The sequence below is a fragment of the Acanthisitta chloris genome, unplaced genomic scaffold (assembly GCF_000695815.1).
Source record: "Acanthisitta chloris isolate BGI_N310 unplaced genomic scaffold, ASM69581v1 scaffold6569, whole genome shotgun sequence".
In the NCBI taxonomy this organism is placed as follows: domain Eukaryota; kingdom Metazoa; phylum Chordata; class Aves; order Passeriformes; family Acanthisittidae; genus Acanthisitta; species Acanthisitta chloris.
The window spans coordinates 91697-118172 of record NW_008693025.1 but is presented as its reverse complement, the minus strand read 5'-3'; the positions used below and the strand labels follow the sequence as shown (position 1 = coordinate 118172).

General features: G+C 44.8%; 1 protein-coding gene across 1 annotated transcript; it reads left to right on the top strand.

The window, feature by feature from the left end:
- Positions 1-9427: 9427 nt before the first annotated feature.
- TMEM260 (transmembrane protein 260) lies at positions 9428-25200 on the top strand (the record flags this gene model as incomplete). Its single annotated transcript, XM_009082906.1, has 13 exons — positions 9428-9605; positions 12542-12655; positions 15321-15500; positions 17857-17897; positions 18273-18356; positions 18726-18843; positions 19168-19340; positions 20253-20424; positions 21397-21545; positions 22408-22584; positions 23310-23363; positions 23778-23868; positions 24928-25200. Coding segments are annotated over 13 exons (1804 nt in total), but the record flags the coding sequence as incomplete, so codon positions are not given.
- Between the last annotated feature and the right edge of the window lie 1276 nt (positions 25201-26476).

Sequence of the window (26476 nt, the reverse complement as noted above, 5' to 3'; positions counted from 1 at the left end):
TATTCCCTGCCCCCCAAATCATCCAAGCAACATGATATGGATGCGTATAAAAACTGGAGCCAACTCTTCTCCCACTGCCAACAAAAAGGAGCATTAGGCATGTTGAATAATGAAATCCTCAAAATTATTTGATCATTTTGGAATAATCAGAATGTTTTGGAAATGGCACTTGACCATCCTGATGGCTCTGAGCTTTCTGACTCCCAGGATGTGTGTCCTGGAGCTCTTGTGGGATGGACCCTAAGAGGACCAAGAGGATGGGTGACCTTCATGGCCATCCCAGTATGACCTTATGGCTGATACTCCCTTAAAACTAACTGATGCAGGGAAAAGTTGTCTGCTGCCTGTGATGGCTGGGGAAATGCTGTGTCCTTGGGGTACATGGGTTTGCTGGAGCAGGAGTTTTCCCTAAAGAGTTTGACCCCATTTTTTGTGGACATGGTTTGGGGAAGATGGAGGGTTGAGAGAGGAGCCAGTGCCTGCTCAACCAGAGTGGGAAATTAAAAAATTGGGCTTTGGGGAAGGAGGAATCTCCTTACAGGGCATATTTGGTATTTTTCAGGTTACAGATTATCACAGATTATCACTGCTGCAGCACGGCATGAAGATCTCAGCTGTTTCGAATGCAGCTGTGCTTCGTAACAAGTAGTTAGGAAGTTTTAGGAGGGAGGGAAGCAAGGAAGGTACCAATTTGCTTTCAGAATATCTCCTGTGCTCTCTGGCGAATTGCTCTCTGCGTATTTTTATTTCTTCCCCCACTTGTCCCTATGCTAAACCAGCACCGAGTTCAGTCTGTTTGAAGACATTACCAAATCTGTTCATTTGCATTTGGCTCTGAAGTAGGCACATGAGGCTGCAATAACTCTGCTTCGTTTCGAAAGGGGGGGGGGGGGAAAAAGCAGGGCAAAAAAACTCTTTTTTTTTTTTTTTTTGAAAGACTGAAGAGTCTTTTCTGACAGCTAGTCAGAGTTAGAATTAGTTCAAGGAAATGTTAATAATGCACTGCCTGGCTTAATCCCTTTGATATCACCAGGTATCCTCCTGTTCATGGGTTAATTGCTTTAAAAGCGGAGGCAATATTCTGAGCGGTGGGCCGCTTCACCTTTTCACAGCTGTTACCATTGAGTGACAACTAAATCCCATGTGTAAGATGAGGAAGAGCTCAATCTCCAATTGGGAGAAAATTTATGTAAACCGCAATCCCTTCAGAATGTGCGGAAGTCACAGACTTTCTTGATTTACTCTGCTTTTCCCAGAAAGCTCCATTGTTCCCTTCCCTAAGTCCCATCAACCCTTTGTAGCAGAATATCACAGCGGCGGCAGATAGCTTGAAATATATAAATGCTATCATAGCTCTGATTAATAGCGGCGCTTATGAGTCAAGTCTGATAACGGAGCAGCTCTCCACTCAATTTCAGATACCGCTAATGGAATCTGTCTCCTGCAATTGTAATGTGAGAAGGGCTAATTTGCCATGGAGCTTGGAGCTGTCACCAGCCGGGGATTGGGGGGTCAGATGGGAGCTGCCAGGTTTTTGCCCTGCAGCTTGTATCTCTCGCTTTGAATAGCGCAGCCCCCTGCCTGCCAGGGAGCTGATAGGCCGCCGGGGGGTTTATGCCACTCGTACAATAGCGAAGGGCTGCATGGGCTGACTTGGTAATTGTGAAGCCAGCTCATTTTTATTTTATTTTATATTTTATTCTATTTCCCCCCCCCCTTTTTTCTCTCTTTTTTTTTTTTTTTCTGCAGCTGCATAATTTCTAATAAGGGGTTTTAACAAATGTCAGATTAGGAAAAGTTTCTGCAATTACTAAAAAAAAAAAGAACCAACTTATAAAACATTTAAATAGCTCAAGTCGGTTCCTACTGTGGGTTGGGGTTTTTTTGGCTGCTGGAAGTAGGGGCTGGTTATTACAGGAGCCTGGGATAAAGGTGTACGTATTTTCTAAGGATTGTGAATCAAATAATGGGTCAAACTAATGCTTGCAGAGACACCAGGAGAGAAGTTCTTGTTTGTAATGGCTGCAAGCACAGTTTTTACAACTCAGGAGTGAGTACAGGGTGATATTTATTAAAGCAGCACAGCTGTATGGGTGTTCTGTCAATCTGTCATGAGCTGTACCACTCCTTGAACTGCTTTGGAATACTTTGGCATGGAGGAGTTGAATTCAATTACCAAACTTTCCTGGGAAGGGGTTGCTGCAGGCAGGCTCTGCTGCAGCTCTGCTCCAGCGTGGTGGTGGATGTCTGGGAGTGTGCAAGTTTGCGATGTCCCGTGCCTCACTCCCCTGCTGAGCTCTCATGGAGTGCCCTTCCCATTCCTGGTGTCCAGACTTAACCATGGACTCACTGAGATCCTCACCACCAACCCGGGGCACCTGCTGCAGAGGCAGCTCAATCCTCCCAGCAAGAGGAGCCAAGGTGACATGGCCCCAGGACACAAGGGATGGGGTGCAAAATGACTTTTGCACGTGCTGGTGACATTCACAGGCCCATATTTACCTAGTGAATGGGCAGAGACAGTATTATCCTGCAGAGGTGATGTGCTTACTGGACACCTCCAGTCCAGGAGGACATATGCAAGAGAGTGCAAGGACCAGCTGCCTTGTGCCAAAATTCTCCCTAGCTCAGTACTCCTTAGCCACCCTGGACCATCCCATCTTCAGCCTGTGGTGTTTAGTAAAATAGCAAAAGGATAGAAACATCAGAAAGTGGTGGCAGTTCCTAGCTGGGTGTGAGGGAAGTGGCATTCAGTGCAGATGGTGGGGGGTGAGGGTGCTGCCTGTTCACCCCCACCCCAGAAATCACATGGCTGTGGGAATGCTGAAGTTGTGTGATGCTGAAGTCCCATTTGATGTGGAGGACAGCAGTCACTTATAACCAAAGTGCCTAGTTTGGGTGGTTTTTTATGGTGGTCCTATCCCTTTCCTTGGTTTCTCTTCTTGCCTTGTGACCATAAAGACTCTACCGGGGTAGATGAACTGAGCTGTGCTCTCCTTCCTCCTCCTCCAGCGCCGGGAGTGGAGGCTGCGGGCAGGGCTTAAGTGGCTATTCAGCTCCAGGTCCTTGAGAAGAATAAAATCTGGTTTGCTATTCCCTGTAGAACCTGCACTGGCTCTTCAGTGCTGAGAGCAAGAGAAACTGCCTTTTGTCATTGAGTGTTTGTGACTAAGAGGCAGCAAACCCAGAGGGATTGGGGCTTTTTGGGGATAATTATTATTACTTAGGGCCTAAACTCATGTTTGGATTTTTATTTGTGTTTTATCTTTAAATAATTCTTCTATTTCAGCACTGATGTCCATGGACACTTAGAATTTATCTGTGAGGAGCTTGGTTGTTGAGTCTTCTCTATTTCATTCTTATTAGCCTACATCAAAAAAATTGGGGTTTTAATTGATTTATTAACAAGTGAAACCTCTCAAATTCAAAATGTGAAATCTTTATCACACTGCTGTGTTATACCTTGATATAAAAATACATTCAAGGGATATATCTTTGCTACTGCAAAGCAAAGTCAGCGTTGCAGGGGCAGAAGTTGCTGGTGATGTACCTGGAGCCTGTGGAAGTGTACAGGGAGCTGCTGACATCAGGGTCATCATCTGCACATGCAGGGAGAGACTGAAAGTAAAATAAAAATCCATTAATTAGTTTATTGGTGGAGATTTTAAAAAGCAGGAGAGTTTTTTTCTTATTCCACTGCTTACAAAAAAGAGGTGTAAGGCTGAGATCTGCTGCCTGTAAAGTTTTGGAGGGAACAGAAGGCAGAAATAATCAGCTTATTTCACTAGGTGCAGATAGGTGTTTACAGTGTTTAATACATCGGCTTCAAATATAAACTGTTCCAATTATCTACTTTTCTTAATGAATCCAGGGCACTGAAGATTGCTTTTAACAAAAATATTTTAATTAAATTCCAATTCCCATCCATGTATGGCTTTATACCAGTTATTTAATAGGTTTCTACAAATTATTGAATATAAAATGTCTGCCATTGTTTTCTATATCAAAAGAAGATTTTTCTAAATAAAAAATAAAAACACAGGTGGAGTTTTTTTGTTAAATGCATATAGATGTAACTTGTGCTCTTGGCTAACAGAAAGTTTTACCAAACTTAGAGGAAAGGCTAAATTTGAAATTGCAAACTGACGTGTTTTAGTCATTACCAGCAAATGAGAAACTAAAAAATCTAATTGAAAAAAGAAAGAGTATCTAGTTTCAGTTTTCCTTATTGTTCCTACAAACTCTTAATAAAAACCTGCAGCTAAAATATTCCTGATTATGGCAAATTTCTGCTGCCTGCACCCTTGGAGCTGAGGCTCAGCCACACATTCTTTCACTTGCCTGAAAAGGAAAAGAAAATAATAATATTATTTTTTTCAGTCTTTTATGTTTAGGGATGCCATGGGAAAATATTTCTCACAAAGGACCATGTGACTTCTCCCTTCCTTGTTTCTGTCCCTTCTGGGTGCATTTTCAGCTGGTGGAAATTCCTGCCTATGTTCAGATGTTGGTCAACTGATAGAAAGGAACCTTCTTCCCACTTATTTTCTCTTGATAAAGTGCTCCATGTGCTTTGAGGAGTTCTTGCCTCAAATTAGTTGTTTTGCACAATCAAAAATACAAGCTGTTCCCTTGGCTTTTCCTCCACGTGCAAGGCTGGAAGGTACTTCAGTCCTTCTAGAAGTGGGGCTGGTGGTGCTAGCTCTAGTACCTCTGAGACAAGTTATGAACACTCTCCTAGTGTTCTCTTGGCTGCAAATCTTCTTTCATGAGCTGATTTCTGTGTGCTGAGGCTGTTCAGCAGCAAGGTATTGCTGCTCTGAATGCTTTTTTCCAGGTGACTCAGCCTTCTTCTCCAGGAGATAGTCCCACCCAAGCCTGGGATCCTTCCTCCACTGGACTAAGCCTTACAGTCAGGTTTTGCCACCTTTTGCTCTTTGTAAGATCTCTTTATTCCCACACTGTGCTGTCAGATGAACACTGGATGGTTATTACCATTGCCATGCCTTCATTCTTGGCAACCCTTTGATCCACTTGTTCCAGTCATCTGTTCTTTCTCATACTGGTTCCAAAGAATGGGGGAAGTAATCTGGCTTTGGGAGAGCAGGTAGCTACTCCTCCTGCTCCCCAGAATTACTGGCATTGAGCCCTCCTAGTTGTTTTCACATGAGACCAGTCAAGGATCCAGCTGTCATGGGTCTTTGCCATGTGTTTTGTAGCACCTCAACTGTATTTGAAAAATGTGTTCAAAGACAGAAGCATGAGTAGAAGTTGAGTGAGAATAAATCTATGTTTTGGAGCCCTGATGTGCTGTCAAAAAGAGAGACTGCGACTAAAAGGTGTTTTTCAGGCAAAACCCTCCTTTATTTCTTGCATTAACTTTCTTCCACAGCATACTCTATCTTAACCACAAAAATGCTGTCTGTGCCTGTAATTAAAGCAGCCATTATCTTCTGGCTTCTTAGTGTCCTTCTTGCTCATGCAATAGATTGTCACCAACAGCATCTTCACTTGTAGATTGCAAAGTTCTCCTTTGCAAATCTTTTCATCCTTTTTCTTGCCTTCAGACTTCTCGACCTCAGGTCCAGAGCTCTGTCCCATCCCTTTACTCTTTCAGTTCTTCCCATTTCTATTTTACTGTAATCTTTGTGCCTTTTCCATTCTTTCATCTCTTCTGCCCTACCTGACTAAACACCCACCAGTGTCTTTTGCACCTTGAGGTTGTTCATTGGTCCAAAGTGGTGTAGGTGAGTGACCCGTGTTGCCCATGCCTGAGCTGGTTTCTCACCTCCTTTGGAATTCTGTGGGTTTAAGGGCCCTCATGGCACTGAGGCAGGAGAGACATAGCACAGTGTCATTCCATGATGGAGAACTCCAAGAAGCTGGCAGATGGCAGAGTCAGTGGTGCATGGAGGTCCTTGTGACAATCAAAATGAGTTGTATAAGCATGTTGCCCCAGCTCCAAGGCAGGGTTGATTTAATTTGGCCCCAGCATCATGCTGAGATAGCTGTATGTGATTCATTTCTACTTGTCCTGCTGGTGCTGCTTTGCACTGTGAACTGTTGCATTGGTTCTGCTGTGGACCATCTACATGTAGACTTGCTGGACATGGGTTTTCTCCTGCCAGGTCATCTTCATCCTCCTCTGGAGATACCAGCTCTGATTACTTCTTCTTTTGAGAGTTTTCTTGGTCTCCAGCTTGCACTTCCCAAAGCAGCTGTCTTGATGTCCTTCAGGAATGCTACACATTTCCATTTGGTTTTTTAACAACTAGTATACTTGCCAGAGCTTAGTGCTCTGTGCCTGCAACATGCTGTCATGAATTTTGCTTAGCAGCCTTGCTTTCCCATGAGTTTCACTTGATGTTCAGCCTGGAAAAGGGAAGACTCCAGTGAGACCTTACAGAACCTTCCAGTGCCTAAAGGGGCTCCAAGAGAGCTGGAGAGGGACTCTGGAGAAGGGCATGGAATGATAGGACAAGGGGGAATGGCTTCCAACTGACAGAGCTTGCTTAGATTGGATATTGGGAATAAATTTTTGGCTGTGAGGGTGGTGAGACACTGGCACAGGTTGCCTAGAGCAGCTGTGGCTGCTCTATCCCTGGAGTGTTCCAGGCCAGGTTGGATGGGACTTGGAGCAACTTGGTCTAATGGAAGGTGTCCCTGCCCATGGCAGGGAGTTGGAACTGGATGATCTTTAAGGTCCTTTGCTGTGATTCTTTCTGTGATTCTGTGAAACCAAAGGCAGTGCCAGCTCTGTGGACAAACAGGTCTGTGGACTGTGCTTAGGGCTGGATCCTGACCCCACACGGCGTGGTGAGCAGAGGTGTCCTCTGTCCCACATAGCTGGGATAAGTCTTTAAGCTTTGGGTTGAGTAGCTTTTGCTTAAGCCTTATTTCATAAAACTCAACTCACAGGTTTGAGTCTTTTTATCAAGAGGATGGGATTTCTTTCATCTCATTTGAACTCTCAAGAGTCTTTTTTGGGAAAGACAAGGAGAATTGGTTAATGATTGGGACGTTTGCCTAAAATGCTGCTTTTCATCCAAAGATTTTTTGGAATGTGGCTTTACCTTTTTTTTACCTCGTTTCACTGCAAGAATTTCAAAGGGATTTACAAAGTTGTTTCTTTATAACTAAAAGTTTGAACTGTTTAAAGGGTTCAATCAAAACACCAGAACGTAGTGTAGTGAGTTTGCGCATTGGGGATCTCTTGGTTTTTAATTACACATGGGTCTGCTGCCATTTCCTGGTGTTTTTCTTCAGGAGAAGAAACCACTCTTGACGTGATTCCTGCAAACCCCATTGTGTCTTTCCTTTTTCTACTCAGGTACCACATCTTTTTGGTAACAGGGAGGAGGAGAGCACAGGTGGTGTGTGTGTGTCCCACCTCTCCCTTGGAAGAGATGCTCTTGGGCCTGCAGGGCTGGTTTGGTAGCAAAACCAACTCAGCAGTGTTCATGCTATGAACATTATGTTTGTTATATTAATGGAGTGAGTGAGAAGTCTTGCCTTGAAGAATTTCATGCCGAATACTCAGACCTGTGTTGAACCACAGGGAAGTGTAGACATTGGAAGAGTCCACCATGGTGACGTGTGTTAGTGAGCACAACAGTAGACACCAGTAGTTTGCCTGATTTGCTCCTGAACAGGCTCCACATCACTTTTCTCCAAAAGCTTTTGTACTTTGCAAACACAGATCTATAATCATGGAATGGTTTGGATAGGAAGGGACCTTAAAGAACATATAGTTCCAACCCCCCTGCTGTGGGCAGAGGCACTTTCCACTAAACTAAGTTGCTCCAAGCCCCATCCAACCTGGCCTTGAATGTTTCCCTTTGGTTTCACACTTGGTCTGAAACGGTTCCACCTATTTTTCAGATTCCTGGGGTAACTGCAGCAGAGTGGCTTGTCCCAGACTACCAGGATGTCCAGTGTTGGTGGCAGTAGGAGGGCTAGAAATTTGGTCTTTCCAAGCCCTCATCCCAGCCCTCTCCTTCCCATGAACCCTGCTTCTTATTTTTAATGGATTAAAAATTCCTGTTCTGACTGCACGAGTCCTCTTTGACATCTGCAAAAATAGGTTTGCTGTACTGAGGTCATTTTGGGAAGGTGGAAGGAAAGGATACCCAAGGAGAGGAACCCTTGTTAGAGAGTGCCTTGCCAGCAGCTCCCTCATCTCTCCTTATAGGGGCTGTAGGTTTTGTGTCCTTGTTTGCCATTTGCCCCAGAGTTATGTCAGGATGAGTCCTGTGTGGACATCCACCCTCTGATTGCTGATGGCCAGAACAAGCCATCTGGGGACATTGTGCTAGAGGATGTGGCCAGTATTTAGGAGGAAATTACACATGTATCTTGATGAAGTTGGGTAATTTATAGTTTTTGTTTTAAACCTGCTGGAAATGATAGGACTAAACGGAGGTGTGTGTACCTGGGGTGAAACTGGAGAGATACCCAATTTGTGGTAGAGCCCGGCTTAGTCTTGCAGCAGGATGGTGATTTTCTGGAGAGGAGCTTTCACAACACCTCTTTCTATTTCTGTCTTGGATAAGGCTTAATTGAGTGTGTTGTGGTGCCCTACACAGCATCTTTTCAGGGTGACTTCCTAAAGGGGAGAGCTCCCAGACAGGCAGAGCTAGAGCTGCTCCTAGTGAATCTGGGTGGGAAGAACCACTATAGAGGAATAGACTTGATGGGTTGCCTGGCCTAAATTCCTCCTTGTGGGCTCCCTGCATGGCTGCAGCATGTAGCCAAGTTGGGCAAGCAGCTCTGTGGGGAATGTGTACCATAATCCCATCTGGGAGTCATGGAGATGACCAGCTTTTGGGCTTTCAGCCATCCCAACAGTGGGTGCTTCACCCACTCCCTCATGCTTGCTGGAGCTGACACCCATTTTCCACACTCCTGACCCTGGTGGGCACCTCTCCCTGCCACAATCCTCACCCACCCCCAAGACACTAAACATCCCCCAGGAAAGCTCTGCTAATGCTGTCCATCATGAATAACTCTAATCCACTCTTTATTCAGTGCCTTGATGAATTGAAGGCTGCACCCTTGCTGGCATATCCTCCAGTATCCCATTAGAGGTGTGACTTCCTGGCTCGGCACACCATGACCTATTGGGCCATCACTCATTGGGATTTCTGAACCAAATTCCATACTGGAAGTTTTCATGGTGATTGTGAGAAGCCAGTTCTTTGGTGTTGGGTGGCTGGCAAACAGGCAGGCTAGCTAACTCCTGCCCTTCCTGACTGCAATCCTTCACAGGGAAATTATTAGGACAATATTAACCATCTAATGTTTTGGCAGGGTGCTGGGTGGCACTCAGTGCTGCTGCTACAGTATGTTTAAAAAAATTAAAAGAAGAAGGACAATAAAGTAGGCTTTTTTGTTGGAAAAGAAGATTTCATGTTATCTGTGTTTGCAGGCTTTCTGGCTCATATGCTGGAGGAATCCTTGCTGCGGGGGTGTTTGCATTTTCTCGTCTAACATGGCAGTGGTCCATCGCAGCGGAGGTTTTCAGCTTAAACAATCTGTTTGTGGGGCTGCTGATGGCTCTCACTGCACATTTTGAGGAGGCATCCACTGCAAAAGAGAGATCAAAGGTAAAACATCTCAAGCAAAGTGAATAGTCCTTTTGTTTCTTCATTAATTATCACCTGCCTGTTTAATTTCATGTTTGTTTACTGCTGGTTTGGTTTTGTTTAAGTAAAATGGTTAAATTTTGGGACTTAGAATCATAGACTCATCAAGGTTGGAGGAGACCTCTAAGATCATCAAGTCCAACCATTAACCTGTCACTTCTGGAACCCCTAAACCATATCCTCCAGTGCCAGATCCAGACACCTCTTAAACACTTCCAGGGATAGTGACTCCACCACCTCCCTGGGCAATATTCCAGTGCCTGAACACCCTAACAGGGAAAACATTTCTTCTAACATCTAATGTAACTCTGCCATGTCTCAGCTCAAGGCTATTCCCCCTGGTCCTCTCCCTCCAGCCATGGCAGGAGAGACATCCTCCACCTCTCTCCAACCCTGTCAGGGAGTTGTAGAGAGCTATGAGGTCACCCCTGAGCCTCTTCTCAAGGCTAAACAAACCCAATTCCCTCAGCCCTTTCTCATGTGTTCTAGAGCTTTTATGCCACATTGTCCTTGGCTGGACTTGCTCCAGCACCTCAATGTCCTATTTTATTTGAAGGGCCCAAAACTGAACACAGCACTAGAGATGTGACCTCACCAATGCTGAGTACTTGGTTCAGCACCTGTGCCTGATGGTGTCCATCCCTGACCTACCTGGATGTTCAAAAATGACAAACATGGAAAACAACCTGTCCACTTTGCTTAAGGGTTGAGTTGGGACCTGTTGGATGGATTTGGGTTTGATTTGGCTAATACCCACAGGGTGGAAACAGGGAAAGCAAAATGAGTTTCATCTAAATGTTTTAGTTCTTCCTGTGTCAAGGACACAACCTAGGTTGTGGTGGGTGTTCAAGGTTTTGTTTTCAAACCTTATATTTTTCTTTATGGTAAGTAGGTATATGTTACATGAAAGTTCATCTAGTCAGAAACTCAAGTTTCTACTGAAAAGCAAAAATGACCAAATTTTCAATCATTTTTTTCTTTTGAAATTAAATGTACCCCTAAAATAATGCCATTGTTAAATACAGAATTTACATTTCATGCTATATTCTCTACTTTATAAGCAGACTAAGCAGCCAAATGATATTTTTACTCAGCAGTCTTGTTCTTTCTACTTTTGTTTGACTGAACATCTGATCTCTTTTCCTCCGACAGACTTGCCTGCTGTGACTCCTGTAAATTGTGTGAATAAAAGGATTTTTGTCAGGCTAGGCTAGAATTTCAGGAGTCTGCAGTGGTAGTTTACTCAGCTTCGTGAGTTCTCAAATAACATGTTTTATCAATGGTTACAGAGACCTTGTTTCACCATTGGATTTGGTTTATTTTCTAACGAGCAGTGTCCCAAGATCGACACAACCTGAACTCTGCAGACATGGAGTTGGGCATTTTCCAACCTGCTCCCACGTTGCACATGCCCAATTTCCAATGGGATTTTCAGATGAGATTTTCAGAAGCAGTTAAGGAGCTTGTTTCATTGGATTTTTGGGTGTCTGGCATCCCACGCCTCGAAGGAGCCAGGCTGCCAACAGCAAGCTCGTGGTGCTTCATAAATAGATGGTCATGCAGACATCTTCAGGGGTGTGCTTGGACTTCAGTAATATACTTTAAAAAATTACTGAGATTGTTTGAAGTCCTGACAGTCCTGAAATGCACAAAGGTTATTCTGAAGTGATGGCAAGTGTTTCCATGGCAAGGCAAGTGTTTGCATCTCACACACCACCCTCACCAGAGGCTGAAACAAGCAGGGGAGGTTTAGGTTGAATATTAGGAAAAGGTTCTTCCCCCAGAGGGTGACTGGCCACTGGAACAGCTCTCCAGGGAAATGGTCATGGCACCAAGCCTGACAGAGCTCAAGGCATGTTGGGACAATGCTCTCGGGCACCTGGTGGATTGTTGGGGTGTCTGTGCAGGGCCAGGAGTTGGACTGGATGATCCTTGTGGGTCCCTTCCAAGTCAGGATATTCTGTGGTTTGGAAGTGCTGTCCTCCTTGGAGATGGCTGGGAAGGTGAAGATGGGTTGTTGGCTCCTGTCTGTGGGACTCTGGTGACTTTTTGCTGCCCTTGATGTGGCTTCAAGTTGTAACATGGACCAAATGGCCAGTGATGGCGTAGGAGGAGGCAAATTCAGAGAAGGAGCAGTGTCATAGGTGGCATTGCCCCAAGTTTTCTGTATGGAGTTGGTCTTGTAGCCTTGTCTTCCCTCACTCAATGAAGAAGACTCAGCACTGGTGTGGTGGTGCTGGGACAGAGCAGCATATGGCAGCATGAGGCAGAGAGAGGCTTTCCTTGGCATCAGCCAGGGATGGCCATGGTATCAATAACAGACCTGGCTGTCCTCAGTGAGTATCAGAAATAGCCTGCACTGTGCTGCATAGTCTGGATACATTACCTATTTTGTTAGAGAACTCTTTCAAAGATGCTTGAAATGGAGCTTTTAGACTAATGAGGGATATCACCTTGAATTCCTTTTGCTCAGGAGGTTTTTGTAGCCCTGACTTTAGCCCTCTGTTCCTGAAGAAGGGGAAAAAATCATTCCTGTTATAAAAAATGAGGTCTCTGTAGATAATGGCTTTAGTTTAGGGTATGGCTTCTGAAAAATCCCTCTGAATTAACTACTGGACAGTTGGAGTTCAGGGATTGGACTTATGATGTGATGATGCTATATAGGATCTCTGTATGCATGGAAACATGCAGCTGGACACTTCTTAAAGAATTTTTTCTGTTAAACAGTTTAAATCTCCCTGTAAATAACACTTAGCAATAACTGTTCTGTGTGACAATTCACTGGTGCTCACTGATGTATTTGCCTTTCTCCTGTAAGGGTGCTGAAGCCTTTCTGGTGTCTGGATGTTTTTGCAAACTGTAAACAGTAATTGTGAATGTTTTTTCTCCCCTCTTAGATCTCAAAATTTGGTGCCTTTTGCTGTGGGCTCAGTTTGTGCAACCAGCACACGATAGTGCTTTATGTTGCCTGTGTTGTGCCTTGGGTTCTCTCCCGGCTTCTCAGGAAGAGGGTATGTATTTCACTGACACTGTCTGTAGGACACTGAGTAATTCTTCTCTCCAAGCACTTCTGCCACTTCTAAGTTGATGTACAAACAAGCAGAGTCCGTGGTCTGTCTAAACTAGTTGGTCATAACCCACTGAAGTTACAGTCTGACACCAGAGCCACTGATCTAAAGGAGGCCTGATTTAAAGGGCCTACAACAAGGCTGGACAAGAACTTTTGCCAAGGGCATGGAGTGATAGGACAATGAGAAATGGCTTCAAACTGAAGGAGGGCAGGTTTAGATTTAGATGTTAGGAAGAGATTCCTGGCTGTGAGGGTGGTGAGACACTGGCACAGGTTGCCCAGAGAAGCTGTGGGTGCCCCATCCCTGGAAGTGTTCAAGGCCAGGTTAGATGGAGCTTTGAGCACCCTGGTCTAGTGAAAGGTGTCCCTGCCCATGGTAGGGTGGTTTGACTAAATGATCTTTAAGGTCCTTTCTAAACCAAACCATCTATGATTCTGCGGTTCTGTGATCACAGTTTAGTGGCCTTGTACACGACAGCACGCTGTGACCTGCTGTGTCTCCTGGCACAGGACCTCTCTGCCCCACCTGCTTGCAAAGATCCTGTGAGCTAAAATAATACTTGGAGCAAAAAAGTGCTCACGATGTAAGAAATAAAAGTTCAATGACCTGCCAAACAGGAGAGAAGACAATTACCTGTTGGTGTGAGTCACAGGCATGTGCAGTCTGTGTGCACTGCTTCTGGCTGATGGCACTGGCTTTGTCCTACCAGCAGCTCATCTGGAGAAGAGATTCTGTTCCCTGATTCCCTGTTGTTACCAAACAGAAGTCATGTCCAGTCTTTGCAGAGCATCTTGCAACTGCTGTTGATGGTTGAAGGTGCATCCAGAACAAACAGCATGGCACGAATGGCACAGAGGTTTGTCTTTTCTTGGGATGTGCCAGGCTTGGTGGCCTCAACCTCTGATATATCCAGGATCTGAGAGTCCTAGAAGAGATTAGCTCTGAGGTGAAGAGCACCTAGCTCATGCCAACTGGTGAGGACCAAAGGAAGGCTGACCTTCAGTGGAACATCAAGCCTCTGATCCCCTCAAATATGTCCCTTTCATTTCCTGCCAGAGATTCCCTTCTCAAGATGTCCCTCCTTTAACCTCTTTATTAAACTTGCTCAGTGTATGAGAAGGTAAAAGCACATTTTTGCATGCTGGGAGTGTGAAGGTGATATGCAACTGTCTGGATGAGGCTCCCAGGTGACACTCAAGGACCCTGCCATGCTCTGGTCTGCTGTAGTTGGTCTTCTGTGAGTTGGTGCATCAGGCTGTACACAGATGTGTTGTATAAACTCTATTCTGCCTGGAAAACATGACACATCTCAATGATGGAGATGTTCTGATCAATTTGCAAGTGGATGTGGGAAGCCTCCACCTACTATTCCTCCCCTCTGTTTTGTCCCTGTGAAGGTGTCAGTTGGGCAGGTTGATGCCAGGCCAGTCCTGCCTGTATTTTTCCACCTTCAGCCTGATAAATCCACTGTGGTTCTCAGTAGTGGCACAGGGTATAACTCAGCCTGGGTGAAGTACGTGAGCTTTAAGAGATACAATGCAACTCAGACAAGCTCAATCTGAAATCTGTTCCGCATCTCCAGAAGATCCTTTCTGACTATGTAATTCTTTAACACAACAAGTACTCACTTCTGCAATATATTTGTGTTCTTTAAACAGAATTTTCTCTGATTTTTTTTTAACCAGAGAGGTCCAGATTGGCCTCTGTGATTTCCAGCAAAGACAATGCTGTGCCACTATAATCCTGGGAAATACTTTAGACAGCCCACTTGTGCATATGGCAGAAAACCACCTAATAAGAAGGATAATTGATGGAAAACAGTTCCTTTTTAAGTAAGAAAGAGTTAGATTTCTTCTGAAGGAACTCTGGCCACCACTGTTACCAATCTCCTTTTCCTGCTCCATAGATCATCACTCTGATGCCTCTTCCCTGTAACCCCAACTGCTGAGGAAGTGCGTTGATTGACAGGGCAGAGGCTAACGATAAAGCAAGCGTGCAATATTCTAGGGTGGGATTTTCCAAAGCACTTAAAGGAGTTAGGCACAGAAGTCCCTTTGAAAGTCTTGTCTTCCTGACCCCTTAGGCAGTCTTGAAAATCCCACCCCAAAAGTTGGCCTATCCAATTTAGCCAGCGTAATCGCGATAAGGTAAATGGCAAAACTGACTCCTGATGATGGTGATGATGTGTGTAGTTGTACTAGAGCAGCATTTATGTGGGGTTTTTTTTGCCAGATGGAATACCAGCCAACTCTTAATCGCTGCAAAGTGGGTTATCTCAGCCTTGCAGTGCTTCAGCCATCTATGCATGTCATGCCATGATTTAAATGTGAAAGATGCAATGAGTATGATACTCATGAGTCCTAGCTAATATTATTTGCTTCACTTAAATTTCACCCTGCCATGCAAAGGAGATCAGTTTGATGCAGTTTCCTAGTAATCCACAAAATCGTAAGGTTTAACATAGCATTTTGTAGGGACTTACTATAAATTGAGAGATCAGCTCTGTGTAAATATATTTGATGTTTTTTCTTTATCTGTTCTTGAAGTTCCAGCGTGATTAAACTAAAATAAACATTGTTATGCAATATGACATATTTTGGTGCAGGAATTGTCCCTAGGCCATTTGCTGAAGTTGGGTTTATGCTTCTTGGCTGGTTTGCTGCCTTATCTTTATCTGCCGGCTTCATCCTACCTCAATCAAGCCCGTTGGACATGGGGAGACCAGACAACTTTTCAAGGATTTTTGACCCACTTTCTCAGGGAAGAATATGGGACATTCAATCTGGTAAATAAGGGTCATTTTCTAAATGACTTTCTTTTCATTTATGCAACAGCAGAACTGTTCTATTTGTAACGATTAAGGGCTTGCAGGGAAAGAAATTGAAAATGTTTGATTTTTTTAAGCATTTGTTACTGATCTTGACCTTCTGACCTGTCAGCTTTTCTGGGAGTGGATCACATGGCTGGGAAAGCAAAGAGATAATTCCCTTTGCCTTTATGGGGTGAGCCATGTTATTTCCTGGGAGCTGTATAGGTGTCACTGTGTATAAGAACCCAAAGAACAAACTGTGCTAGAGGGAGATGGTGACATCAATTTTGTGGTTTTCTTGTTTTAACACAAATATTGTCTTATTTTTCTATTTTTAACTCAGACATTTAGGGAGGTCACAAGCAGTTTTTGTTTAAAAATTATTCCTCTTAACTTAGTAATACTGACATTAAGTGAATGGTTGGTTTGAGGGGTCTCAGGAACCTCTGATCTGAGTTACTGAGCTCTGTGCTCTTGCCAAGGGAGGGAAGTATTGCATGGCTGCTTGCAGAGTGTGGGGTTTGCATCTACCTCCTCCAGCCCTGACTTAGATCATAGAATCATAGAATTTTAGGGGTTGGAATGGACCTTATAAATCATCTAGTCCCAACTCCCCTTGCCATGGGCAGGGACAAGATGTTTGCCTGTGGCCACCCAAGGAAATCACATGCTCATCACCCCACTGTCTGTCCTGCTTCAGAGATTTCTGTGCACAGGGCCAGGACATTGCACCACTGGGAGGAAAAAGATAGAAAGGTGTAGTCTACATATTACATCACTCCTTGGGGTCCTGAAGCCCCATGTCCTCAGAAATTAAACCCCTTCATGCAGCCAACGTGACGCAGTGAGCACTGTTGCTGTTCCATTACAGCCTTCTCAGAGCTGTGTGTCTGTAGGATGTTTATAATTCCTGCTCCTGCCACTAAATCTTTTCCAAACTCCTACAGAGATAAGATCCACCCTCTGAAGGACTTCTGAGATTTCCCCTGTTGTCCAATTCCCAGCTGTCTCCTGAGAATAAGACTCCATTGGGCAGAGCAATACCAAGGCATGCAAATCCCTTAACTCCTCTCTCCATCAAATATGATGAATTCAAGTTGATGTTCAGGAGGCTTAGGGCTGGACTGCGTGTAATCCTACACCACAAATCACATTTAGGATGAACTTGTCTGTAGCAGGAGCAATAAATACAGCAAAATCCAAGCGTTTGGTCCTGATGCCAGTTGGGCTAATGCCAGAGCACTGCCTGGGTGGACAGACAGACCTTGTATCCCATAGCTCTGTTTTAAGGGCAGACAGGGTCAAAAAAAACCCCGAAAATACTAGGAGAGGGTTCCACTTTTAAGCCAAGAATCAGAAATGTCATCTCCTACATGGGATGTGTCTGGGGTCAGAAGCCATCAGCTGCCAGCAAGGTGGGGCTTCAGGAGCTGTGAGGTGGCTCTTCATCTAACTCTTATTTTTTAATTAAATCTTGACTGTAATTAACTATTCAATTTTTATTGAGATTAAATATGCCTTCCAGACCTCCTGAATCCATTTACCTTATCTTTTATGCCGTAGCCACCACTTTTTCAGCAAGCAGCTATGAAGGTAATTCCTCACCTCCACCGAGCATGTCTTCTTTCCCAGACTTGTGCCATGGATTGCAGGTCTCTGCAATAAAAATTCTCATGTATCTCATGTAAATCTCATACAGCTCTGCCTCTGACAGGGCAGAGAGACAGGGACAAGTCTGGTAAGCAAGGAGGAATTGAGGCCACAGCTTGTCTCAAGCTGTGGTGAGATGTCCCAGAAAATAATTGCAGATATAGGACAAGAGGAAATGGCCTCTAGTTGGACCAGAGAAGAATTAGATTGAATGGTAGGAAAAATTTTGTCACAGACAGAGTGGTCAGGCATTGGAACAGGCTGTCCAGGGCAGTGGTAGAATCACCATCCCTGGAGGGATTTAAAAGCCATGTGGATGTGGCACCTGGGGACAGGGTTAGTGGTGGCCTTGGCAGTGCTGGGAAATGGTTGGACTCAATGATCTTAGAGGGCTTTTCCAGCCTAAATGATTCTGTGATATAGCAGAGATCATGGCTAAACTCTATGACATGCTCAAATCACAGGGTAAAGGGCTGTCAGCACCTTGGAAGGCTGTTTATCCAAGGGGTAAACCCTGCACGGTGGCATTGCATGAAACAGGAATGTGGGAGAAAATCTTGCAATGATGGTGTGAGTAGAGTTTGCTGTCTTTTTGCAAACAGAAAATGATGACTTTTCCTTGCCCCAGTGATACACAGTCAGTGTGTGTGTTTCTCATGGGTTTTCTTTGTTTTTAATCTAGGCCAAGTCCGAGACAGGATCCAGTATGAGAGAGATGCTGGTGTGAGTAACATCTTGCCTGTGCCTTTTAGTGGAGAGAAACCTGTTGCTGCTGCTGGTCATTTTGGCCACAGTAGCTCCTGTCCTCAGCTTTTTTTCCTCCTTTATCTCAGCTTGGTCTGGAGCTGGAGCTGTGTGTGTCCAGCACAGGAACAAGATGCATGCCTGTCCGCCTTCCCACTGAAGGAAAAATGCCAGATCCCTCTCCCCAGGGATTTTTCCTTCAAAACCCTGCCCTGTAAATTGACTTTGTTCTCGTTTCTAGTAGAAATAACAGCAGAATGGGAATATGTTTTGTGGTGCTGTTTCTCTTGACACTTTAATTGAGTGCAGGAGGTGATTTGGGGATGACACATCTGTGCACTAATTTCTCCACAGTTCTCAGCTGAGGCAGATGAAGTCAGAGCTCTCCCTTCCCGTCCTCGCCCTGGCACTCATGGCCTGTGTGAGCACAGCTCTGCCGTAAGTTGGAGGAGAATATTTGCTTTGACATCACTTTCTCACTGGCTGCATGGGCAGCTTCCTTTGCCTTGTGCTTGCTGCTGCAAAATTTGCAGCACTTGGCTGTGGTCATCTATTATCAAGAGCAAAATATTCCTACTTCTGGTTAACCCCATGGCTTTGTAGATGACAGGCTTGAAAATCCTGAAATCCTGATGGTTTTGTGCTTTGAAAACAGAAGTTTCATGAATAGCAAAGGTAAAGAAAGGCTCATCAGCTCCTTGTATTAAATGCATGTAGATATACAAAGAGTTAGTGGTTTTCAAGCACATATAACTTTTGCCTCATTTTTCATCACGCCTCAGGAGTGATACATTATGTTTTTTATAGGACACAGCGGCAGAAATCACCTGTGATCTGGCTCTTCACTGGAATGCTCTGTCTTTATTCCCTTTTCTTTGCTTGGAGAGCGAATTTGGATGTTACAAAACCTCTGTTTCTAGGTGTGGTAAGTTCCACTCCAAAAATTGCAATGGCATGTTAATTTTTGAAAGAAATCTTAAAAACACCTAACCAGGAGCAGGTAGTTGTCTTGAGGCTGCATGAGGTGCAAAGATATAGGTACTTATTCTGGTTCCTTTTACTCAAGGACATCTGAGTTTGTGAGAACCTGTGGTTGCTCCATGCCTGAAAGTGTTCAAGGCCAAGTTGGATGGGTCTTGGAGCAACCTGGTCTAGTGGAAGGTGTCCCCTGCAGGCAGGTTAGATCAAGATGATTTTTAAGGCCCCTTCCAATCCAAACCATCCATGATTGTATGATTTTGTGTCCCAGGTGGAGAGGTTCTGGCTGCAGAGCAGTGCTGTGGTGGCTGTGCTGGCAGGGCTGGGACTGGCCACGCTTACCTCCATTGGAAGCTCTGTGCTGGAGAGCAGCCGAGTGCTGCTGTGGCTGGAATGGCTTTCTGCTCTTGCTCTCGTTGCTTCTCAAGTTTGGGCAAATTACAGGTAAGAAATCTCCCAGACATGTGTGTTGATGCAGTCTCACAGGGGTGCTGTGCAGGTGGGGTGCTGCTGTGAACCCCCATCTTAGCCTATAACCAGTCACTGGGATAGGGATCAGCATATTAGTAGGGATAGCCAGATAGAGGTTGACCAACAAAGTGCAGACTTCATCCTCAGGAATCCTTCCTTCACACACAGCTTTTCCAAAGGCAGGTCCATAGATGAGCCAGTCATAGCTCATGTCCTGGAGCACCTTGTCTTTGAGTCCATGCCTGGAGTGTGTGCACACATGACCGTAATGAAAAGGATTTAATCTCAGGTAATGTAAGTCTACTTCTGCCTGATACTACAAACACTTAGCTTTTTAATACTTAATTAAAACATTAAAGAATGGGAAGGGTCTCAGATACTTTACATTGTTCTACTGGCACTCTGAGCACCAGCTAGTAAGACTTTAAGTTTAGCCCAAGAAAAACATCAGCATTAAGGTGAAGGTGTGCAATGAGTGTGGATTTTGACAAAACTGCAGTGATGTGTGTGGTGCTGGTTTCTGGGGGACTGTGGTCTAAATGTTCCAGTTATATCTCAGTTTCTCTGGAAATGGAGACGATTAAGTTGTTGGAATGATTAAGTTGTTGATGCTCCATCTCTGGAAGTTTTCAAGGCCAGACTGGATGGGGCTTGGAGGAAACTGGTCTAGTGGAAGACATCCCTGCCCATGGCATGGGGGTGGAACTGAGTGGTCTTTAAGGTCTCTTCCAACCCAAACCATTGTATGATTCTATGATGCTTTCAGCATGATCTGACCAGGGTGGATTTCCCCTGTGGATACCTACTGAATAAAACTGCTGAAGATATGCAAATCCATGCAAATACCTGGGTTTAAGATGCTGTTTTTTTATCTCTTCTCTTAAGTGCTTGTGATCAGAGCAACAACTATGTTGTTGATAAGTTTGCAAGGAATCTGCTGTCCTCTATGCCGTTGGGTGCAGTGATCTTGCTAAGAGGAGACTTACCTGGGAATGCTCTTCGTTACTTTCATTATTGTGAAGGGATGAGGCCAGATATCACCTTAGTGGACCAGGAGGTAGGTTCAGGAGGTACTTTTAAAAGAGTCAACAAGCAGATTTAAAAATAGGAAGCAAAAGTTCAGTTGTTCCATTATCTCCTCAAAAGTGTCTCTTTGTTCAGTTCAAACTCATGATGTAGAAATAAATAGATTGATGTTGTTTTAAAGGGTTATGGATAGCTCTGGGATGGAGAGTAGTGTGCAAGGCCCATTCAAGCCTGAAAAGCCACCAAGGAATCAGTAGTGGGGAGAGAGCCCAGTTCCTTCATCATGGCAGATATCCAGGTGTGGCATGAGGTGGGTGTTAGCCTTTGCTGAGGAAATTTAGTCATAGCTGTTTTCTGCTATTGCCCTGAAATGCAGATATTGGGGCACCAGAAGACTTCTGGGAGCAGCCTGCAGGGCAGCAGTTGCCCCGTGGGCAATGCAGATGGTGTTTCTCTCAGGGGCTTTACCATGCTGAGGCTCATTTCCAGCATCCCCTCTGTTGTCTTAGTCCCCCAAAGGTGGTTTTGCAGACTTCTGCCTCTGATTTTGACATTAAAACAGAGGTGCTGTGTGCCCCCAGGTGATGTTTGCCCTTTCCTTTTTCACTGAGAAATGGGAAAAGAAAACAAAACACTTACAGAGTGGGACACCTACACTTCCACCATCACATCATCCTCGTGCTTGACTCTGCAGCAAGAGTTTGTGGCTTGCTGGGAAACCCCAAACCCTCTACTCAACCAAACCCAAAACCTCAACCAAACCAAATTGCTCTTGTGTCTCTTACCAGAAGTGGCTGTTTTATGTTAGAGTGAGGACCATGTGCCTCTGATCAGAAACCACTGGTGACCTGGTCTGGTGTTGGTGGTCTTGTCGCTGCTGACATGGGACGTGACTTCACTGAGCAAATAGTCATTACTCCTGCAGAAACCATTTTTTCTGGATGTAAAATGAATGGAAACTTTGATTCTTGTTTTAATTATGGTAATATCTTTTTTATGATAGATGATGACTTATGAATGGTATTTACCCAAGCTGGCAAAGCATTTACCTGGCATTTATTTTCCTGGGAACCGATGGAATCCTGTGGAAGGAGTATTACCCGACGGGACACTTGCTTTTAATCTCCATCGTTTCCTCAAAGTAAATAAACAGTAAGCATTTCTTTCATATGTAACAGCTTTCCTAAAATCTCTGACCCTTTTTTCTTGAAATTGTTTATGGAACAGCTTGGTGCTGCATCCAAAAGACCAATTTTCTCCACTGACTTCCTCCCCGGTGGCGAGATTATTTTTGCAATTAAAGCAAATATCTGTGCAGGAGTAACTCCATCCGGATATAATATTGCCTGTTGTTTTCAGGCTGGTTTGGTTTTTAGGAAGATAAAATAAGAAGGTGATAGGCAAAGAGTCTTTACTGATGATTTTTTTTTGTTGTTGTTGATACAATTCATCACAGGAAAAGGAACATTCCCGTGTACTCAAAACGATGGTTGGAGAGCAAATTGCTGCTGCTTCTCCTTTGTGAACATTGTGGCCAACTGATTAGCATAGAATGAATGTATTCCAGGAATAATCATCATATAAAAATAGCTTAGTAAGAGTGGAGAAAGGATTAGATACTCACATGAATAAGAATAGCATCTGCATTTAGACCAGCTGGGGTGAGCCCTGCGAGGGTGGATAGGCAGAAGAGCAGTGCCAGGTGCTGTCAGGAAGGAATGGGCTTCTCCTATGGCTTCTGGCATGTTTGTGAGGTCCAGGAGAGGGGAGAGGATGTGCCACCTGTGCTGGCTGCACAAGATGGGCAATGCCAGATGGGGTATTCACTTGCAGCAGAAGAGCTGATTTGCAGACTGACCCAAAACATGCCTTCTGTGATGTGAGATGGCCTGGACAGGTATCTGTGCCACAGTGTGCTGCACTGCTGTGGTGTGTGCTTTGCTCAGGGCCATGGAGTGGCCTATGGTCTCTGGCATGGCTTCATGATTGCTCTCTCTGTTGGTTTTTTTGGCAGTAAGGAAGTGTTTGTCTGCATAGGTCTTCATGAAGGTGACTCGACCTGGAGGAGGAGCTATTTGCTCTGGCCTTGGGGTACGTGTGAAAAGCTGGTTCCTTCCAGTGTTGGGTTTGACCCAGGAGAGTGGATTCGGCTTACAAGGAATCTCTATAACTGGACTGAAGACTATGGCAGGTATGAGGCAGAGATGCTCATCATTCCTCTGCCAGCAGCATTGCCACATCCACTGCAGTGTTAGAGGAATTAAACATGAGCCATAATCATAATGGTTTGTGTTCTGGAGAGATATTAGGAAGAAATTCTTGACTGTGAGGGTGGTGAGACCCTGGCACAGGTTGCCCAGAGAAGCTGTGGCTGCTCCAGCTCTGGAAGTATTCCAGGCCAGGTTGGATGGGGCTTGGAGCAACCTGAGCTGGTGGAAGGTGTCCCTGCCCATGGCAGAGGGTGGGACTGGATGATCTTTAAGGTCCCTTCCTACCCAAGCCATTCTACGATTCTATAACTTTTATTAGTGTGAAAAATAGTGAGACATTTCTAGTCAAGCATTGGGTCCAATTCCAGTCTTAAAACTTGATCAGAAGCTAAAGTCATTGAGGACTTGAGACATCCAAAGGTTTAAATGTCATAGACTGACCTGTGATGGTAAAAAACATCTCTCACTTTGTGAACTGGGATGCTGTGAAACACCTGATGTGCCAGAGGCTGATTCTTATGGGGAGAGAGGAATAAGGTTTATGAAGGACTGAGGATCTGCTGAATTCCCTGCTGTCAGAACCATAGGCTTCATGACAGGTTTTCTTCTGCATGGGAGGTCTGTAGCTGCCTGGGTTAGAAGGGTTGTGGTGAGTGAAATACTGACATGGCTCTGATGGCTGAATTTTATTCTTACTCCCATTTAGTTTCAGTCCTTCTTCCTGGGAAGCTGTTGCCAATGAGGAGATGTGGCAAGCCAGGTAATTCTCCTTTGCTCCCTTCCAACAGCCAGTGGGCAATGCCAGCTCACTGGTGTGGAAGTACACACCAAAGTGGGCAGCTTGATGGGGCATGGCCTTATTGCATCTGCATGTGCCAAGCTTTGGAAGGAAAAGGCTGGCAGAGTGAGATGAAGCATGCAAGGCCTCCAGCAAAGCCTTCAGGAAGGTGCTCATTTTGTTCACCAAAAGGTTCTGCTCAAGATAGCTGAAAAGAGCAGAAGGTAGTTGGGACATGGGTTGAGAAAATACATAATGGAGAGGAATTTATATCACTGGTGACTTAAGTGCTGGTGTGCTGTCCCATACATGGACATGCTGATGGTTTGTATAACCATGGGATGTGAGCTGGTTGCATCAAGTAGTTATTCCATAGAAATTTTCTTGTTTTCCTAGGATGAAAACGGCTTTCTTCATATTTGACCTTGCAGAAACTGCCAGTGTGACTGCAGAAATGAAATCACAACTTTACACATTTGCATACACTGTAAGTCATGTATTTGGGTTAGGAATGCTCTCTGCAGTCTCCATTTTTTTTCCCTTTTCTTTTAAATTTCTGGACTCCACAGAAATATGGTGTTTCCATACAGGCCCTGTAATCTGCATTCTCCTTGTTTATCCAAACTGGGAGCATAGCCGATTCAAAGAGATTTGTTCAGGGATTTTATCCATTCCTACTTGCCCCCTCGGTCACAGAGGATGCCAAAAGCTAACCAGTCAACACCCTGCTTTTGCTATAATTATGTTGTCTGTGCTGGGCTCCAAAGCCATGCCAAGAGATTGCTTGTCCTGAAGTCCCCTCTATGCACTTGTCCCCTCTGTCATTACACAGTCATGTGTCTGAGCCAGCAAGTGTAAAATCCGGCAGTCTTCTCACTGCAAATTAATTCTGCTGCATTTCACACCAAAGAATAACACCCATAAGCTGGTGTAGGTATCTCTGGAAATACTGGACTGCCCAAGATGCCAGCAGATGCACGAAGCAATCAATGTGTGTCAGCAGAGAGGAGCAGTATTTCATACCCCAGCAGAGAGTCGACAAATGGTTTCCTTAATTCTTGCCCATTTTGCTGTGATTTTTGCTGTTCTGCAAAGTTCCCAGGCTCATGCCTTCTGTTGAGCTTATGAATATTCCCACTCAAGTCAACAGACTGCTTAGGTCCTATGGAAGACGTCCTGATCTCCTGAAATATTGAGTAAATGTCTTTCCAGGCATGGCAGTTAAATCTCTTTTTCCCCCCAGCCTGGGGTAACACCTCTCTGGGGGAAGCACATAATGTGCTGTGGGGTTATCACCATCATCTGTAATGTTTCTAAACAAACAGCTGCTGTCAGAAGGGAAACGTTTCAGCCCCCCTTGGATTTCTGATTCATCTGTTGAATGACAAACACAGAGTGAATTGCAGAAATACTCCAACTCTGGATTTGGACAGCTAAATAGCATCTGTTCCTTCGTGGGCAGTTTTGAAGCACTGTTAAGAGCTGTTGGTCCCCTTCGTTCAATTAATTGCTCCCTCCCTCTTTTTTGTTTTTGTCCTTTTAACAGTCATACAAAGAAATTGTCAACTCTCATCCCAATCACCCAGTGAACTGGCACAAAAACTATGCCATCGCCTGCGAGAGGATGTTGCGTCTCCATCGGGGGGATGTGGATCCTGAAATGTTGCTCTCTGAAACTGTGAAACATTTCCTTCTGTACACTGAGAAAGCAGAGGATGATCCCCAGAGGCAGGACATCCTGCAGGCTGTGGAGCACCTGAAGAAAGAGCTGCAGGGGCTGAGGAAGAGTAAAGCAGAACTGAGGCAAGGAGCTGGGTAGTGCCCAGACCTTCACCTGCCTGCTAAAGTGCTGAAATGTTGAAGACTGTATTAGCCTTTGACAACGTGAGAGTGGTTTGAAAAGGTGACAGAAATGTCAGCAGAGAGGAAATCAAGTGTGATCCCCTCTGCAGGAATGTACTCATGTTTGATTACTGTTGCCAAATGAACTTTAGGGGTGGGGGGGGGAATTCACTAAATAAAATATTGGGTTTCCAAAAGGCAAGTTTTCTTGTAAAAGGAACCCGTTGTACTGTGTAGATCTTTTTTTATGAATGCAGCATCCTTTCTAGGTGTAAAAATGTATTTAAAATTTATTGTTTCCTCTGTTACTGAGCCAAGAGGTTTCCTACAGCCATTTTTCATTAGCTGGGCTGTTTATGCAGTCATGGGGTAGTGGGTAGGTGAGTTTCCATCAGGACAAGCATGGAAGGGACCTTAAAAGACCATCTTGTTCCATGCCCTGCCACGGGCAGGGACTTCTTCCACTAGCTCAGGTTGCTCCAAACCCCATCCAACCTGGCCTGGAACACTCCCAGGGGTGGAGCAGCCACAGCTGCTCTGAGCAGCCTTGCCTGAGCCTCACCACCCACACAGCCAAGCTTCCCAATACAATATCCACTCTAACCCTGCTCTCTGTCAGTGGGAAGCCATTCCCCCTTGTCCTGTCACTCCATGCCTGTGTAAATAGTCCCTTTACAGCTCTCTTGGAGCCTCTTTAGGTAGTGGAAGGACATGATACTGTGTTGGAATGGTGGATAGAGACCAACCCATTTTTTTCTGTGTGTCTTGCTTTGCAGGAACTTTAATCCCATTGAGATTTTATGTTGGGATAGACTTTATTGCTTCAGTTTTCCAACAGTGAGCAAGCAACTTGTGTATTTTCCTTTGCACTGTGACTCTGCAGGCAGCAGTATGCCATCTCCTGCACTGCCTCCTCCACCTGGGGTGGAGGAGCTGTGGTGCTGAGACCTCACACAGGGGCATGAGAGCAGCTCCCCTGGGACATGGCTCTCCCCATGGCTCATGGCATCTGTGCTGTGGCCTCTTTCTGTGCAAGGCCATAATGCTTATCTACTCTGCCATGTTATCCTGGGTACTGGGAGTGCCAGAACTGCAACTGTAGAGATGTCAGGAGCTTTAACCAAGAGTCCCCAAAATCCAACCAACTTGGGTAAGAAGAATTGAGCTACTAGGTAGACATAAAATAGCATGTTTTTCCAAATATTGTCAGTTAATATGTCCTTCAAATACTTAAAACAGACACAAAACTCTGG